Consider the following 20,472-nt stretch of genomic DNA (forward strand, 5'->3'; position numbering starts at 1 on the left):
AAAACAAGACACAAGATTCAAAATTTAGTTTTAAAAGAACATAAAAGAGATTCAGTAATTCACATTGCCAAATCTCCCTCTAGCTGAGGATTTAAAATCTCCTTACAAATACTAGAGTGGGTCAAGCCCTTTAAGATGCTAGATTATGGCATGTTTTAAAGGAGAACTGGTAGCATAATAATGCTTAAAAACTTGACTAAACATAGTTTGCCTCTTTAACTCAGTGCATTTTTATCATTTTAGATTTAGCTGTTGTTCTCAATTTCCCAAAAAATCTTAAATGCAACATTAATTATGATTTAGGACCTTGTAGTTGGAAGGCCAGTTTACCATCTTGGCTCCAGTGTTTGCAAAAGTACATTTGTTGCCTAAGTCACAATTTTTAATGTTATTCATAACTGTTCATTAGCACAAGCTCAGAAGATATTTAAATTCAGTAACAAGCTGGCCAGATAAATGCAGCAAACTTGAACTCTGACTGGCTTGTTCTCTGGTGTTGGAAACAGCTACCAAAAAAGCTTCATATCTCATTAACAACCTTCAACATTTCCCAGTTAAAAGCTTAAGAGAAAACCCCAGTGAACAACTGTATTGCAAAGTTAGCAAATAATAAATTAAATATTTTAGTTAATGCTTGTATGATAAATATTTGACACCAAGTATTTGCCTAAATACATTGCTCATAGAGTTTATTTTTACCATGGTGGAACATTCTGTGAAAGCTCTGCCTGCAGCACCCTAAATCATGACAGATGTTCTCCACTATTAATGTGAGGGATATTTTTAATAGGAAAGAGAAGTTTTATGATTCATCTCTCAGTGTGAAGTCAGATACTCAATTTACAATTTGACACAATGCTTTTATGACATGAAGCAGTCTCTCACCTGTAGACTGTAATGCAATGTGTAATGCAGATCTCCATACTTATGTGGAGAGAAGAGAAGAGACTTTATAGGAACTGAAAAAGATGTGTGAATCTATAGTTTAAAACATATCAATGTTTAGATGTGAGTTTGCTTTTAAATAAGACTTACTCAGATTTATCTACCTATCTAGTAAGTGCATTTAAAAAGCACTAAACAACTTTAAAAAGGGTGAATGGGATACATATTAATCTTTTGTCAAGCAGAGAAATAGAAAAAATAACAAACCATCTGTTTTTGTTTGAGTCTGAAACTGAAGTATACATTTTATTTTGCCTTCTGTGTAATCACTACAAACAGAGGAGCTGATAATAAAATCTCTTATTAATTGAAGTATATTTCAGTATATTTCTTCATAGTTTAAAACAGTACCTGTTGATGTGTACACCATGTAAGATCACTGCTACTCCTTGTTTTGCCCTTTGGAGATGTGGTGCTGCCAGAGCTCTGTGGTCAGCCCTGGGGGTGGGAAGGCTGCTGTGTCTCACTGGTCACCTACACCTCAGGACCCTGGACACCAAAAGATGCCCAGACTATTTTGCTCAGCTAAAACACTGTTTATAGTTTAAGACCTCTAGCATGGAAAAGCAGTTTTATAAACAGAGGTGGGAGAAATCCAAAGATTTCAGAATGATACTCACCTAACCCAAACTCAATTGCACTTTATGAATAAGGGACTCAGATTAACAAATAAATACCTGTACATCCAATTTCATCTGTCTGAGCGTCAGGCCCCAGGATTTCCTTTCTTTCTTTTCCAGCTGAAATAGCACATTTCACAAAAAGAATTAATATTAAAAAAAAAAACAAACCCAAAACAACAACACAAAAGCCACATGTACACCAACTTAATATACTTGAGTTATTTCTTCAGCAGTGCTTTCCATTTCTGTATTGTTTAGAAGAAGTGCATTTAAACACAATGTTCTTTCAAAAATGTGGATGGCACATTACTTCAGCAGTGTATGATCGGTTGAACCACAAAGGTATTTCATACTTAAGGAAACCAAACCTTAAAAGAAAGCAATACTAAACACTGACCATTATGTGAAGAGAGGTAAAGACATGGACAGTGTGTTTCACCAGCAAATAGAGAGTCAGCCACTTAAATGACCCTATCTACAAACGCAGCCATCTGATACACTGGAATATTATTTCCAGAAATCAGAGCATCCTCAAACAAATGCAGTTATGTTATTTTCTCCAATTAGTGGTTTTCAGAAATGATTGATAATTTGCTAGTAATGTCTGCAAACAGCAACCTAATGTGTTCTCTTTCTTGCAAATCATCTGGAAACCACTTAAGGCTGTGATTGCTTAAACAAAAAAAAGGATTTTAAACACGTGCTCTCCCTTTGAACAACTGTGCACTCCAGATCTGTTTCACGTATCGATTCCAGCACTCGGTATGAGTCTGCAGAACCAACGCTGAGGAGCCAACCTGCCGCCCAGCTCTGCCAGCTCTGCTGAGCTGCAGCCTCCCAGGATGCTGCATGGAAGCTTTAACTCACTACAGGTTGTTGGTTTGAATCAATAAATGGCCAAGTTGTTCTTCATTTCGGTTCACTGGGTAGCATGGACTGGGAAGGTCCCATTGGAAAAGCCACTGCTGACATTTCTGTCGGTACCTGGCTTATGGCAGGAGTTCATAGGAAAGCTGCCTTGGTTGATTTGCTTTTTTTCAATACTATGCTACACTAATATATGCAAAACCAAAGCATTATTTCATTGTTTCATTATGGAAACCTTGGATGCTTCAGGCCCACACTGCAGAAAAAGCCTTCTAGGTGATGCAGGAGGTTAGAGCACACAGCTGCTCTGATCTGATATGGCATCTATTATACTTCTATTTATCCTTCTATTTCACTCCACCTCAGTGTAGGAAAAATATTTTAGCTTGGCAAGTCAAGAGCCCAGAACATTCTAGCTTTCTAATTACAGGAGAAGCCAATTTCTCCTTTATGTGGAAGATAATATAGTCTAGGAGAACTTTAAGTTCTCAAATAGTACCAGCTTCCTCAAAGGAAAAGCTTGTTAATTCTGTCTGCTTTGACCATATTCCTCAAACCCAAGGTATCTGCAAATAGTGACAAACAAGAAATGTGTTTTAAAGGAAACTGTAACTCTTAAATCTTACTTTAATTTCAATTGACATCTAAAAAAAACCAAACCCCAAGCCTCCCAACAAACTCTAACAGCCTGTATTTTATTGGTCAATACTAGATTGTGAACTAATTACATTTTTGGCTCATGGTACCAGGCTTGGTTCAGAGTTTATAAGATGGATGACTGGATGCAATGCAAATTTAAACCCAAAATTTGATTTCTTAAAATCAAACATGATGCAAACCCACTGTTTTCCTTTAAAAAGTGTTTGTGATTTTTCTCCATTACGGAATAGGGTCTGCAGAAGGGGGGGACTATAATAAGTTATTACTCTGGAAATTTAAGTTACAGTGTCTCTGGTAAATTCCACTGGCTTCAGTACAAATAAAAGTTATGCTTCCCAAGGGAATGTAAAGGAATTTATGGCATTATAGATTAATCTCAGTGAAGTTAAACCCCCTCTCAATTTTAATAATCATAACCTCTGTTTGGTACCATCTCTTCCCAATAGCTAAAAGTAGGGTATAAGACAGGGATAAACCCTTTTCCTCAGGGAAATGCTGATAATAATTGATAATTTGAAAAATATTAAGTAGATATCCATCTTTATAGCTATGTTTGGTCCACAAAGAAAGGCAGCATTGCAATTGTGCCCTCAAACCCAGCTATCCCACAGCAAATACAGATGCTGGGAAGCAACAGAATGGGATGTGATGATGAGGGAACAGACCTTAAGACACTGTTCCACCGAGCAGAAGTCACAGCTCTGAGCTCCAGAGGAAATTCAAGCTACCTGCTAAATGACAGCTTAAATAGAGGTCTCCACAAATAGCATCTAGGTCATTAATATCCATCCTGGTATTACAGCTGGACATACCAGATAGCTGCAAACCAGGTTCTTGCACTTCTACATCTCATCACTGCTTATGAGCTACTGCTTAGAGACACACTGGGGCTTCCCAGGGTTAAATGCTGATGATTTTCAGATGACAGGGAACAGTGTTAACTAGCAGCAAACATGCCTGACAACTACTGCCATTGGCTGACTGTAAAGATCTCTGCATGGCTAAGATAACTGAGCAAATTTAAAACACTAGCAAAGTGGAAATTTTGGCTGTAGGCAGAAAGGCGAAACTTCGCTGAAATTTCCAATGTAGTCTTTATGTGCAGAGAAGGGAATAAATCCCAAAGCCCATCTAATTTAAATTCTTCAGAGCTAATTTCCTGATATTCTTATAGCAAGCACTATTTACACCTTGCATACTGACTGGTTGTTTGGTTTTTGATAAAAAAGGTGCCACACAACCCACCAAATGTCAGAATACACTTTTGAGCATATAGGCTCAACTTAAAATTTGATGACTTAAAGCAATTTTTGAATTCCAGAAAGACCTTAAACATAAAACATAACTTCATTAATTTTTAAGGGTTATTTCAAAGTCTGGATTAAAAAAAAAAAAAATCAATTTTTCAAAGATATCTTAGTTCCAGTCCTGATACCTCCAGGTGTGCTAAATACTTATAGTACATAATAATGCTTTTTAAAGTGCATTACTACAGTAAGTTTAACTCCTGTTGTTTTTTTTTCTTCTGTTAATTGTAGCATAGGTTTTACTTCTAACAAATGCAAAGAAAAATCATACTAGAGTATCATTGCACACATGAATGCTGGCACACTGTCAACAACTTGTACAGGATACACGTGGTTGACTTTTTTAAACCCATAGGACTGTTTCAGTTAAACCTCTTGAGAAACACACCTTATATTTAAAACACCTGTTCCTAAGGTCTTTTAGAAATTCGGTTAGAATGACTGGAAACGGAAGGAAACTAATCTGATAAAGAAATGTTATGTGTGTTGTTTCTATTCTTGGGCATTCGTGAACAGAATAAATATGCAAAAAACTTATTCTGTCAAATTCGGCTAAACCCAGAACTACTGAGTACTACTTTACTGATGAAACACAACTTACTAAAACTGCTGTAGAGTATATTTTCTAAAGACAATCACCAGTCTTGAAGATGGTTGCACAACATCTACCCCAGTACTGTTCCCTGTATCAGAGAGATCATGTATTCAATACCTCTCTCTTCATATTTCTAACATGCAATCAAGACTGATGATACGATTTTCAGCTCATACCTTTCCTTCTAGGAAAGCTATCAAAAGAGTAAACAGTACTCTATCCTAGCAAATCAAAGCTCCATAAAACCTAATGTAGCCTTCAATTTTCTCGGGTAGTCAGAAATTCAATTAATTTATTTAAAAATCCTTATTATCAAATTAAAAAACCCTCCAGACTGCTACAAAAAAGGCTTCAGAATACATAATTTTTCCAGAAGAAATTTGTGGTTGTTAAGCAAGCCTGTATGGCAATTGATTGATCTTTTGTCTGGCTACCAATGGAATTCTGTCTTCGTTAGCAAACTCCGAAGCATAGAAACATTGCCTACATTGCAAATCTACAACCATAGTAGAATTTAAAATCAAATAGGATTTAGAATTTTAGCAAACAAATTTCTAAAGGTTAAAAATGCTACATTTGACAAAAGGAGTCAAAAAAGATGCCATCACATGCTAGAGCCCTGAAAACCCCCTGAAAGTTGCCTGAGATGCCGTGTGATAGGTACGTCTCCAGGAAATGTCCAGTCCAAGGGGTCTTGACCTCAAACCTCTGGAAGCCAGAGCTCTTCTTCCCTCCCCTTTTAAGGCTTCCTACACCTATGCTTGAAGGGTTCAAGCCTACACAGAGCCCATTTTAATGTAACTGTAATTTCTGATGGACACAGCCTGCAGCAAAGCAAAGATATTACAGGAAAACTAAGAAAATTACCTACCTAATAACTTAGCTCCAAAAGACTCATTTCCCAGCACAGCATACCTTGGCAAGAGCAGCTATGTAAAAACAGGCTGAGCTGATGCTATTCTTTGAACTCTCAGCTGCTCTCTCTCAGCTGGACTGCAGTTAGGGACCATATGACTGCTTTCCGTTTATTTAGATGTGAGGTCATGCACTGTGTGTTAAACCACCAGTGCTAAAAGGTGGATGCTAGGAATTGTGACTGGAGGTCAGATACAAACAAGGATATGCTGGGAAACATTCTGTGTCCTTCAGGGCATTGAGGCCAAATTCCACAATAAATTCCACTAATTTATGCATTTATCCCAATTTGGCTCAAAAGTAAGCATGCTGTGTGATATTATGAAACTCAGTATCTGATTCCACAGTAAAAAAAGGGTCCATTTCCTGCCTGCTTAAAATTTGCAGCTTCTAAACCTGCTGCATAATATGCACAGCATTTACCTCCTTCCAGTGTTTTCAAAATAAAGATTCATTGTCACTTTCACAGCCAATTCTAAAATGAATATTCTTATAATTATTTTTTCTGCCTGTATTTTGCATGGAAAAAGAAAGAGAGAAATTAACACCTGTATTTTTCTTCATATTTTTGTTGTTTACTACTTACTCCCAAGCTAAGCCAATCCTGAACCTTACAGGGAGCTGTAGCAGAGACCTGCCAGGCAAAGACTTGAAAAAGCCAAGATCAAGTAATTATTCTCTAATCAGCCTGTGGAATGCTGCATCAACAGACTGGAAGCTCCTGTTAAACAATGTCAATGGAATTAATCCACCTCTGAATTTACTTCAAATAATAAATGAATAACATGAAGTATGGTATAAGAAATATGTTATAAAACCTCTTTTTTTTTGCTTGTGAATATTACGTTCACAAGTGACCAAAAAAGTGACCAAAACAAAATTCTTTTGAATCTCTATTTCAGAAAATTTTCTCTACATAGTATCATCAGCAGAAATGAACATACCTTCATCTTCCCAGCAACTGTTTGTACTCCCTTCTCTTTCACTGTTTTCTGGTAATACTATATGGTCTGTTGGCAAGTCATCTTCTGGCACACTAGCATCACAGTCTGCTGCATCTGTTACACTTTCCTCTTCCACTATATGCAATTTATCTTCGTCATCTGAATCTGAGTTTGCTTCTACCACATTGTTATAATTGGTGACTGTGGAGAGACAAAAACAAAATACTGATCAATACACTCTTATCTTAAAGCATGGAGGTTCAGAGCTTTTAGTGCTCTGGCCAGGTGGTACATAAGGGGCATCTCCGTGGAGTCACATTATTATTGCTTCTTCCCCCATGGGGATGGCAGTGCCTTGAGAGCAACCTGGATGGAATGTCTGCACACCAGGGGACATCTGAGAGCTCCTGGGCTCCCACACTGCTGGGAACCACGGTACCTCTCACTGGTGCACACCCAGCACAGGCCTGCACAAAAGAAGGCAGTGGACAACTGCAGAGCTGGAGCCGCAGAGGAGTAACAGAATTCCAACTGGATCACTCCAACTTGGATGCCAGCATTGCTCTATGTCTCATTGATGATTATTATGGCACTGAAGACCCCTCCAGAGAGGGCAGCCCAGCCACTCTTGGGGTCCCAGGGCACCAGCCCTTGCCTGCAGACAGACACTGTGTGCTCACCCAGCCCAGCTTCCCACTGCCTCCTCCTGTAACCAATGCCACTCCGTGCTCCAGCTATGGGAATCAGGGAGAAATAACCAGGAACAATAAGGAGATTTGATTCAGAATGGCTTAAGTGCTCCTGATCCAAGCTAAAATGCTCTTGTAGTTACACCCGTTAAAGACTCAGCAGGACGACTGTGAAAGGAAAAATCACAGAGATCACTTAGACAGGGAATCTCACATAACATTTGCCCAGTTACCATGAAAAGGTAATAACTCTCCTTCCTTAGCCTGGAGAATATATTGCAAGAGTCTTGTAGACAAAGGATTACAGACAATATATATGTTTCTGTCATATGGGAGCAGATTATTATTAAAATAGTCTTCATGTGTAAGCACAAAAGATCAGTTACGGCTGTTTCAACTTGAAATGTAAGAAACTGTAAGTAAACTGTACTACGAAAAAATTACTTTAGCAACCTCTTTAAATGTCTTGTTACTCACACTGAAGTTAAACTATGAAACAGACCTACATGGGTATTATTTCTTCATTTCCAAATTTGAACTTCTTACTGAAATGCTTCAAAATAGAGTCTAAGAAAGAGAATAAATTTATAGATGGATAAACCAACAAGACTTGGCTGCAGCACTCCTTCAATGGTTATCAGAATTATACCTGGGAGGCACATAATCATGGTACTTTATGATACCTGCATCCTGTCACTGTTAGTCCATGAGAAGCCAGACTGATTCTTTCATGTGAAATACTGCCTATTAAGGTAGATAAATAGCAAACCAGACTCTTGCTCTTCGGAAGTTAGCTCTTTTTTAAAAAAAGTAGATATTTTAGTCATTTAAAAATGCATATAACCAGGAAAAGTGAGTAACATTATGAGCTGACAGGCTAGTATCTAATTTCCTTCCAATTCAGGAGAAAAATGTCTCATCTAAAACATGCATGAGAATGACAAAAGACCCCTTTGAATTTAAAACAATCATTCATTGTTTCCATATTTTACATAGTGTTATTTGAAAAATGTAGTAACTCCCTACTCATGGCATTGACATTTTCTGAAACAGCAAATTTAGGCAAATTGCCTAAAAACTAGTATCTGGCCCATTAAAATTGATAAACTGACATTCACTTAATATTCTCTAACTGATTTTGCAAAGTAAAATAGATATTGTAAGTGATGCTGTAATACTGTGTGATATAGAAGATGTACATGTATTCCTTCACCAAAGCAAAGATATTAATTTATTCTCCTGAGAAATGGTAAATGCAACTCTAAAAAAATGTAAGAACAGACATAAAACAGGAGGAAGTGGAAAATAACTTCAGCCTTTTCTCTTCACTGAGTTTTAATCTGATGCTTAGATGTAGAGGATTATTAGTATAAAATAGCAATATATTTACATTTACCACTCATAAAGGAGATCAGTAAGAGCAGGGATCAAAATTTATAGGCATAAGTTCAGATAGAGATAATGAATACTTGATTTTTTAAAAATAAATTTCCTGTTTAGTTTAGGAAATTAAGTGGCATTCCTTACATTAGATTTAGAGCGGTTTTATGGAAAACAAAAACATAATCAAACAGTTTGTCTCAAAAAATTGCACTTACAGAGAAAAAATATTTCTTCTTTCCTCATCAAACATATTACAGATATAATCTATCCATCATGGCTCTCTTCATCTTGAAACATTTTCATACATTCTCACTATACTCAATGCCAACTCTGCAAAAGTTAAAAACTCCTCCTTCCTCATAAAAGGCAAGGAACAAATGGTCTTTGGGGTCTCAGTTTCTTCCACCAAAAATCAATTTTCAACAAGACAAGACAATAAAACATGCAAAAAATCTGGCTCTAACATTCCTGTTTTCCTCTCCCCAAAAAGCTTTGGGGGAAAATAAATCTGCCAAAGTTGCAGGTGAAGGACCTCAGCATATTTGGGATGGCCAGGCAACTTACCACCAAACACAGCAGAAAGTCAAGCACTTAAAATGACAGAACTCTCATATACCTACACATAATATTAACTAAATGATTACATGCTGCTTTCCTTCTGCAGGATCCATGCCTCATCTAGTGCAGTGATAGCAAATACAAACAAAATGCTCAGTTTTATGGAGTGAACTGAGTATTCATATCATCCTGCCTCATTTTTTCAGATTGCAAAGTGATTGCTCATTCTTCTTATTCCCTTCAGCCAACAGTGTTCCCAAAGCTTTGCTAATAGGATGTTAGCCTGAATGGGATTCCATATTGCTATAATATATTGCATATGCTTATATGAAATATATTGTAACTATATGTTGTATAATCATATGATTCTATATTCTATATAATTTCCTTACACGGTGTTCAGCAGGAATGCTTCAAAACATACAATTAACTGAACTGTAGTTATGGTGATGTTATCTCCATTTTACAGAGAAGAAACTGCCTGCTTAAAAACCAGAAGAATCTTTGGCCAATCCTGGCATGGCCACGACAGTGCAGGGCACTTCAGGCTGTACTTTTCAGAGGACTTTGCATTTACACAGCGTTTTACACATTCAAAGCACACTTGTGTTCATTCCAAATGCAGCTGAGCCCAGGTACCTTAGCCCATGTGCCACAGCAACTACAAACATAGAGATCACCTCCAAATAAGTGACCTCCCAGGATCACATAAAACCTCTTTCAAAATGAGAGAGTAAAATCTAGTCTTTCTGTGGAGCTTTCAAAAGCCCCAGAGAGAGTGCTTTTGATTCCTGCAGCCCTCTACTTAAATTACCATGCTTTCCAGCAATTAAGGCAAGGGTTCTGGAGGCAACAGTTTCCTTTAATAAACATCCCTGATTCATTCTCTGGGCACCATTCCTCCTGTGAAAAAATTATGTGATCACATAATTAAAGATCTTATCGTTATGCATACATGCAAGGGACAAATTAAAACAGTTTGAACAATCTTCATTTTGACATTTTCCAACTTTTTTTGAATGCTCAGCTTTCAAAGTCAAGTGTTTGATTTCAAAGAATGTATTAACATTCTTTGATGAAAATGATGGTTTAAAAAAACAATCAAACCCTGTAATTTACTGTATTTTTAGCTAATTAAAATTAAAATCAAAATTCCATTACATGATACCATACTGATGCCTGCATGGCTGCAAAGCTTAGCTTTAGCAATGCAGAATTGCTCTGGGTGCCCTATGAGGCTAATGGATGGTAGCAGGAAGGTGCTGGCTCCATTTGCTCAGACAGGTTTTGGCTCCATGTTTCACAAAAACTATGGGAGCTGGCATTCACTTCCAGGGGCATTTATCCTCCCCCTCTCTGTTTTCAGTTCAGTCCTAGAGCCAAATTTAGACCTTCCCTATCTGTACATAATTTTGGGTATTTTCTCTTCTTGTCCTTGATGTTTCCTCAGAATAGACACCACTGAAAGGAGAGGACAGCAAGCTCACAAGCCTTGCTCAATGCCTGGCGCCACAGTAGCTGCAGAAGTTGGGAGGAATAAATTTCATTAAACCTTTTTGGATAAAAATTGAAGTATACTCAATACAAAAACAATATGTAGAGACAACTGCTTACAATCTCTGAAAGAAATTCAATTGACTATACATAAATGATGACTTCAATGGGCTTCTAATTTGGCAAAATATTCCATGCAGAAAATAAAACGCACATAAAACCTTGCCTGGAACAGTTACAGCTTCCCAGTGAAGTAGCTACAAGTATTTCAGACTTCAGTACTATTTACTTTTAGTTAATGTCATTTAAAAGTAGTGACCAGCTAAATAAAATAATTCAGCCTGGATCACAGAAATGTGGCACCAACAGCAGTCAGTGTCTCCAGGATGAGACATTGCTCTGTGAAAAGCAAGGACAATTAGAGAGGTTACGTCACCCTCGGCCACCACGGCTCCAGGGAAGCCATCAGCCGCAGGGGACAAGCAGCAGACCACTGAAGGGTGTCTTATCTCTAACTGTAAAAGCTACACATCGTGAACCATGGCTGTAAACCACTGTGAACAGGTCACCAGACAATCACCATGACACACACATGGGCCTATTCTGTTCAATGTCCAGTACACAACCTTAGCAAAAATCTACATTATTGAAGTTTAATTATTAATTTCAGCTTTACCTCCACAGATTAATAGGAAGCCTCAATAAATCTGTTATAAATGACTCTGAAGACTAAATAAATATTTATTCAATAAAACCAAATTTTATATCATTACTGTGTAACATCTAAAATAATTATGAAAGAGTAATTAAAAATACATATTATGAACTGTAATTACTTATTCTCCTCTTGATCATTTTCTTGATCCAGTATCCTGATTCTTAAAGAATAAATGGTTATCTGTAGTTGAAACTTTCCCTGCTCTAAGAACAAATGACTGCAAAACCAACTGCAGAAAATGAGCTACGCTTTCTGGATTTTAACAGTCCTAAATGAAAAGCAGATGTGTGACATTGCACAATTCTAATTAAAAAAGAAATATGCTCAGATGGAAGTAGTGATCAAAGAGCTAAAACAGATATATATGTTATTTTGCTGGTTGAACACAGGTAGGAAACTATGATACATATCTCTAATCAAATTTAAACATATTTGAAAGGAAAAAATGGCTAGTTCTCTGATTTAAAACCAGTAAACCCAGGAAATTCAAAGTGAACACTAACATTGTGGTGATGAAAGGCTGTAGGACTTTCATAATCTAATGGGTGATTCCCCAGAAAGACAAGTTACCTGGGTGGCAATAGAAGGAAAGCTTCTTAAAAAGTTGTCAGCAGATACTTGCTCACTGCTTCCCCATCCACATCTGCCCTCAGAATCATTAGATGACATGAAAGATGACATTCCCAACTCATGGAATGACACAGTCACGTTCATGTCACTCAAATTCCGATCAAATTTGCTCATCTCAACAAGACAAAAACATATGTGATGGAATATGCATCAGAATAATTTGAGATCAGGCGGCAGCAGGACAGAACTGCACTAAAAAGAGACCAGAACAGCACAGAACTAAGGCAAAATGCCTAACATGTAACACCAGGGTCTGGAAGGATGCTTTGAACCTGTTACAACCTTTTGTTCAATACCTGAAAATGGTCACTGTCTTTTATGTAGAATCTAGTCCAGCGTTCTTACTACCTGTCTCCTGTACACCTCCCCATACTCAATCAAAATATCCTACCTACTTCCACTGGAAAAAACCCCACAACTTTTAGAAATTTGTGAGTTAACACAAACACCCTTGAATTTTTTAAGATGTTGAACACGTAACCAACACATCTGAGTTGTGTGAGCTCAGCATCTCAACAACTGAACTGGCTGGAGATGTAGAACAGGTGTGAGAGATTCTGATCTTTTAGAAATCCTACTTCTAAAAGCTCTTCCAAAAAAATTTTGAAAGCTTTAGCATGAATTCTCCTACAAAGAAAGGTTTGATTCTACAAACTGGAACAACCCCTGTGCTCTCTGAAGTTCATTCCCGGTTCATGGATTTCTGCTCTGACAGCCTACAATCATCTCTTGGAAACCATTTACTCTCTGTCAGCCCACCTGAAAATCTACTGCTACATATTATTTGGCACTAGTCTAATATTTAAGCAAAATATATTGTGACGTTTGAAACCTAGTCATTTAGCATTCAGTATTTTATACTTAGATTTTAGGGTATGTGATTAATTTTGTTACAACTCCTGAATGAAATGCCATACTTTCAACTCTCCACTGATAAGCTGCCCAGTATCTTTAGTAAAGTTAGATTTTTATGTTTTTTTCATATTTTTCCTCTCAGTTTACACTTGACATGCAATAATATATACAGAACCATATTACCAGCTGAAGCAGAAACATGAGGGAGAGCTTAAGAAAAGAGAAGGCATATGCTCATGCTTCTATTGAAACAATCAGCTCAGAACCCACTACAGGACCTTCCTTCAACATACACTGCTTCACTTTTATCCACCTAGAATTTTACCTGCCATACTACTGGCTTGACTATTTGGAAACACTGTCATTATTTCTCAAACAAGTATAAGCAACCCTTAGTAAAAATATTTGCTGCTTCACACCCATGTCACTGCCTCCATCAGGCAGCAGGGTGACTGTAGCACTGGGATGGCCAGCAGCATTACAGAGCAGAACAGAGGCAGCAAAAAACATTCCATTAGGTATCTTGCTGAATTCAGTAAAAGTACACAATGAGATCTGGTTACGTGCAAAGTATGAGGAAACTGTATTATACTCTCAATTAAATCGTTCAGGAACAAAAACCATGCCTGAGATTAGGTTCTGAAACAATCCATTTAGAATTTAATTTAAGAATGCACTTGCAATTTTCAGAAAAGTAATTTTGCTTTTAAGAACAGTATATGTGCTATGACTCTGGAGAGCAGAGCATTTTTTTTAATTTATGTATAAAAGGCTGACTCCTGTTGATTTGTACTTGCATAGATACACACATGAGTGTGCTCACACAGGAACAGGGAAACTGGATTCAGCCCTTGGTCTGCCTGAAGGGATCAAACCTACATCTCCCACACGTGTTTATATAAATATATGAATAGTTGGGTAAATATAAGTCTAAATATTTACATGTACCAAGCACATTTCTGATAATTTTGTTTAACTAATAAAAACCTCTTTCAAAATGTTTTTACACCTCTTAACTGAATACTAGTCAAATGCAGCTTGACATACACTTTGACTGAATATTCTAACACATTAAAACCCATAAAATTCAAGAATCTTAATAAGCACTAAGTATATAAATCACCTCAATACACACGTCCTGGATTATTTGGTCTTCAGGTCAACTCAAAGTAACTTTGAGTTTAAAAAAAATGCTTTGCAAGCAGACTGCAGACTAAAATGTGCTCTAAATGCTTTACCAAAAGGGAGACTGGATGTTTGCCCTGGCTTACCCAACACACATTAAAATCAATGGTGTAAACAGAATTTTTCTGCATGTCAATTTTAAAAGATGGTTTTAAAATCAATCAACATTTGACACTAAAAAACCCTAACTCTCAATGTTGATGGCAAAGCCTGAAGCAAAGTCTGATGATCTAAGTCAGGACCAGTTCCCCAGAACAAGGGAAATGGCTACAGCTCTGGCACTGCACTCTGAGATGACATAAGTGATACTTGGAGAAAATCTGGCAAATATTCCAGTCTCAGTGAGAAAATTTTCTGTTGGGTGCTTTGTTCTTACCATCAGGTCAATTCTGTGTAATTGAGTCCTACATGCAAAATGACATTGGAGCAGGACAGTCTGGTAGTGTACTATCTGGAAATGCAGGATGGGCTCAAGGCTTCCCAGTGGGGCAGACACAGTGGAATTTTTGCCACCAGTGGTGTCTTAGTGCTACTTGTTACAAATGTGTAGATCTGACAAGGGCAGGAAACTCCAAAAATCAGCTCCAGTGCTCATTTGAGAATTCAGTTGTATGTAGAACTGACATGAGTCCAGAGATGAGAAGCAAAGAGTACACACAAACAAGCATTTCAGATGTTTAGCCTTGGTCCAAAAATAATCTTAAAACACAGAAAACATATGTTTAGGCATATATAGATACATATACATACTTACATACATATTTTCAGGTTTGATAGCCTAAAGTTAGATTAGGAAATGAATACCTATATCATAACACTAAAATAATCTCCTTTTGAAATATTCCTTTTATTAGGGCTACTACAGAAAAGTAACTTAAACATAATTTTCACCAGGCTGCTTTGAGACCCTTCATTACTCTGCAGCTCTTCTGTGTTAAAAATGGAAGCTTTATAGCTTTGCAAAATGAAGTCTTTCAGTCTTTCAGTGACACTGAGGGACCTGCAATACTAAATTCTCTATTGGATTTGCAAATGATGGTCCTTTTCCTAATGAAAAAGCTAACTATTGTCCAAATATTCTCTTTTTATAGTCTCTGGATTGATGTAAATGCTACATGCAAATACAAAAATTCTCAGTGGCAGCATAATTTGAAAAATGGTATTATTACAAGGTGCTTATAGGTTTGAAAATACTAAAAATGGTCCCATAAGAAAGAAATTAACCTTCAGGAACAAGACAGCCAAAGGTGTATGAGAAAATTAACTGCACCCTTCGCCTGTTATCACCATTGTACAAGCCAAGGTTTCTACAAATGAGAACTTAACTCTCTCTGTGTAATTCCATGTCAACTGCTGCTGTCAGGAAGCTTTACAAAAACTTGTAAGAAGTTTAATACTTTAAGGAAGTATTTATAAAAACTTGAAGCAGTGAAAAGAAAGAACCATATCCCCTCCATGCTTTTTTTTTTTTTTTAATATCTACTGGAAAAAAACATTTCTATAATTTCACTGCAGCTTTAAAGACTCAGCAGGGGACAAGCCGTGTACCGTCGCTCATTTTTCTCTCTCAGGGCTCCCCTATTTCACATGCTGTCCTTCAGGGAGCCTCAGAAAATGCAGGATAGTGTTCATTCATTATAGGTGATGAAAATTCTCCTATGCAACATGGAAGTTTTTACAAGTATTCATATTTGTGAATGCATGTGAACAAAATAAATATCAAGCAGAAGGTGGGGATAGCCATGTAATGCACAGGAATGAACTTTTGACTAAATCTGCACTCTGTCCATTTTTCACTTTCTAAAGAACACATAATTTTTTCATAAAGTTGCACAGGCATAAATAGAAAATCTTGATATTAATGACTTTTTAAAAAACACCTGAATTTTCAAAAATATATTGCAGGGACCAGCTCTGGGTAGGTGACAACATTCCAGTCAGTCTCCTTCACTCCTATCCAAAGAGGAAAAAAGTCGAAACCTTTCTCTCATGTCCTATGTCATTGCTGGTCAGTTTGCATTTCTGTCACCAGTATTAGTTATACAGTTAATCTCAAAAGACTGGAAAAATGAATCTACACACCCAAATGTGTCCCTCACAGCTGAGTACAGTCTGAGGACTGCAGGGTTTACTGCGTCTGAGACAACTGAGCGCTGTGATCATAAAAATCAAGCATAGAATGTATAAATATCTGAGGAGCCTTCACCTTTTAGTACCTCCAATTACTGAACAAATGGAAACAGTGAACTAGACTGATGAAAGGCTGAGTGGAAGAAGTATTTCCATGAGTTACACAGTAGCTTTTACTCTTCAAAAATTACCTCTCCACTGGTGACTGCACCACTCTGCTCTATGTCCAAAATACTCTTAACTCCAGACAGTTGACATTTTTTTTTTTAGAAAACTTCTCACATATTAAAAAAAAATAGCTAAGAGATGCAATCAGGGCATAAGATCATTAATTACTTTCTCAGAGACAGATTTTTTAAAAACAGATTATTTTTTACTATAGTAGAAACTGACCCGTGCACACAGAAAAATGCTACCAATTAGAGATGAGCCACAGAAAATTGTCTCATCATTAATTGGCACTAGGTACCAATGGATTTCAACCATTTGGGAAAATGTGGTAAGAGGAACTTATTTGACTGCAGCAAGATGGAGGCACTAATTGTAGAATATACACAGGCATAAACCACACACACCAAAATTACATATAAGTTCCCTCATACTGACCAACTTGCTAAACAGGTGTAACATCCTATTTCTGACCACAACTGTAGCATAAACTGAACACAACTCTAACAAAGTTGCTTTAGATTTATCCTCATTAAAGACTTAATCTGAATTACAGTTTGATAATTCTCTTAATCCATACTGAAAAACTTGACAGCCACATTTTAGCATTCCACATAAAAAGTCAGGTTAGTAGAAACTATCACTTGTAACCAAACCCACTCCATGATGCCACTCAATCCCTCAATCAATTCAGATACCATTAGGCCAGGTTAATTCTTCAGGAAGACACAGCTGACATGTTTATATAAATGTATATATTTCAAAATACTGGTTATTTTAAATAACCTCATTACCTAGGTTCATATACAGTAAATATTTATTTCAGTGATAATAAAAACATTACAATACCAGTTTGGCCTATGAAGTTTTGAGATCCTCTTCAATGCAAGCAGAATAATGATACTCCAGTGGCACATTTTATACACAAGAATAGCCTATGGCAGCAATTCTGTCTTGTCCTCAAAATTTTATGACTATCACAAGAAAAGTCACTAGAAAAGTCTTCAACATTATGAAAACCTTACACATGGTACAGGTATCACTGTAATGAATCACATGCCTTGTGAAACTCTGACTTTTTTTACTCATTCCTAAATTAATAAAACTGTAAATTACCCAAATTTGAACAGATGTTGCATAATCTAAATTAATAACTTATCAAAATAAATATATATAGAGAGTACAAATTTATTTTCATTTCATATTTTACAACATTTTTACTAATCTCCAAGTAACTTCTTAAATATACCTCTTGAGAGAAAGGTAGTTTGTCAAAGTCACAATGGCCATCTATTTATTCTGACCATAAGCTCAAATATTTCAGTATTCAAGTAACACCCCTGTGTGTTCCCTACTTATCATACAGGCAAAGGGATTTTTTATGTTTTACTTTGTCTTTTAAGTTGACAAGTTACATTTTGGCTTCACTCTAATTCCACATAATAACAGAAGAGCATTTTTAATGGTGTTCTAGGTTTCAGTTTTCAAAATATGTGTCCTGACTTTTGGATTCAGGGTAACTAATTTGCATTGATTATATGTTATTATCATGACAGATTATTATAGCAAACATTCCTAATTCCTTTTTTCTTTTTAAATAAAGATTACAAAGAGACACTGGAATACTAAAATGTAGATGAACATAGTTTTAGCATGTAATTTGGATGATCTGGTTTGCTACACGTAGCTTTGCACCTTGACTAACATGAGTTTATTATGCATATTCATATATGATATTCACATAATTTTTTGCATTTATATTCACAGCTAATCAACCAAAACATTGGCGGCAGAAAATTACTGTCTGCAAGTGGTATGACAAGTTCCAAGTCTCTCCAATTATTAATTGTCTACTATATTTTTGCAATTCTCATTTTTACATTACAGATTTTTCACATTGCTGATTTTCAATTCTTTTAAAATATTAGATCACTGACCATTTATATAATTTATTTGTGTAAAGTGGGAAATAAAGCATCACTTAAATTCTAAGTGTGGTTTGTTCACTTTGCCAGACAATGAACAGCTATCATTCTCAGGAATCTACTGCAGTCTAGGAGCATGAAAAAAGAGATGGTCAAAAAACATGCAACGGATTTAGTGTTTTACTGGATTTCAAGGGTGGACAATCCCTGGTGTTCTCTTGAAACAGGTGGCTACAGGAGATTATGAAAGGCCTCATTTATCCTGTTTAAATGGAAGCCTAAAGCTTAAGGAATAATTTAATTTTCAAAAGACGCATTGCATGAGGACTAGATATATTGCTAAAATAGCAATGGGAAGTTTAATGTCAGTGGATTTTATACATTAAAAGTTTTTATACTTATACAAATCAGAATGAAACTTAATGGGTATTTCTGATATTATATTAAGGAAATAAACACATTTTGCCATACTAACCTCTTGACTTGAAAAGACTATGAATGTATTCCACAGCACACATTAGGAAGATGTTACCTTTCTCTGAAGATCAAGTAATTTAGGATAGATGCTTCCAAAGGCAGGGTCTGCTTCTTTAAAACTGTAATGTGGATTTACACTGCTCCATTCCTGTACACAAATGGTTCACATATAGCTACTGAATCTCCCTGCAAAGGCACTTACACCCTGATTTTTTGACCAAAAAATGGACAAACCAGCTCTTTGCCTCCCATGTTGAAGAACAACCCCTATCGATCCATTGCAATATTTCACAGTCACTGTTAGCACATGTTTCAAGAGAAGTGTGGTTCAAAAGAAGGTATGAGAACATAATAAACTATCAGCATTTGCACAGCCATGCTGGCACCACAGCTGCTCCCCATCAGAGATATGAAGATTCAAATCAGCATCAAGAAAGGGCTACAAGAAAGAAGAGGAACACATACAAGAGCCCCTTGCTGAAATATACTCATATATGCACTCGTATACAAAGAAATACTAAATAAAGCAGTAGCCTAAATAAAAAAAAATCTCATCCACTTCTCAATATAAGCTACTCAAATGAACTAGCAAGCTATTAAGTGTTCTAGCAAACTATTTCAGACTGTTTTCCTTAAAATGTGAAATAACATCCTAAGAAAACAGCACTGCTAGCCTTGAAGAATGATACTCTATCTATCAAAACAGTCTTAATGAATAAGAAAATATCCTGCCAAGCCAGGAACTTCAGAGCAGACATAACATGACGACACGATATTATCTCTGTCTGAACTTATGTGGCAGAGAAAGCTGGGGAATGAGAGGCTGGAGAGCAGTGCCACAGAAAGGGACCTGGGGATCCTGGTCCATGGCAAGCTGAACATGAGTCAGCAGTGCCCTGGGGGCATCAGGCACAGCATCACCAGCCAGGCAAGGAGGGGATTCTCCTTCTCTGCTCTGCACTAGGGCAGCCTCACCTTGGACATTGTGAGCAGTTTTGGGTGCCACAATACCAAAAAGACATTGAGCTGTTAGAGAGTGTCCAAAGGAGGGCCCTGAGGATGGTGAAGGGTCTGGAGGGGAAGCTGTGTGAGGTCAGTTGGGCTCTTCAGCCTGGAGAAAAGGAAACTGAGGGGAGACCTCACTGTGGTCTTCAACATCCTCACAAGGGGACATGGAGGGGCAGACACTGATCTCTTCATTCATGACCAGTGATGGGACTCAAGGAAACAGCATAAAGCAGTGTCGGGGAAGGTTTGGGTTGCATAGCAGGAAAAGGTTTCTCACCCAGAGGGTGGTTGGGCACTGGAACAGGCTCTCTGACCAGCAGAGCAGTGGAGCAGGGGAAAAAGGCCATCACCCACCTTTTCCACAATCCTGGAGGCTGCCAGCACCCCCAGGGAGTG

General features: G+C 37.1%; 1 protein-coding gene across 2 annotated transcripts in view; it reads right to left on the reverse strand.

The window, feature by feature from the left end:
• Positions 1-20,472, reverse strand: part of ZEB1 (zinc finger E-box binding homeobox 1) — a 119,561-nt gene that overhangs the window by 18,196 nt on the left and 80,893 nt on the right. For both annotated transcript variants that reach the window (XM_085050395.1, XM_085050397.1), the window contains exons 2-3: positions 6,857-7,057; positions 1,623-1,685 (exon numbers count right to left, since the gene is read on the reverse strand). In XM_085050395.1, coding sequence (XP_084906521.1) covers positions 1,623-1,685; positions 6,857-7,057 — 264 coding nt within the window. The remainder of the gene's footprint in view (positions 1-1,622; positions 1,686-6,856; positions 7,058-20,472) is intronic.

Source organism: Lichenostomus cassidix, chromosome 2, assembly GCF_008360975.1.
Source record: "Lichenostomus cassidix isolate B80296 chromosome 2, HeHo_3.0, whole genome shotgun sequence".
In the NCBI taxonomy this organism is placed as follows: domain Eukaryota; kingdom Metazoa; phylum Chordata; class Aves; order Passeriformes; family Meliphagidae; genus Lichenostomus; species Lichenostomus cassidix.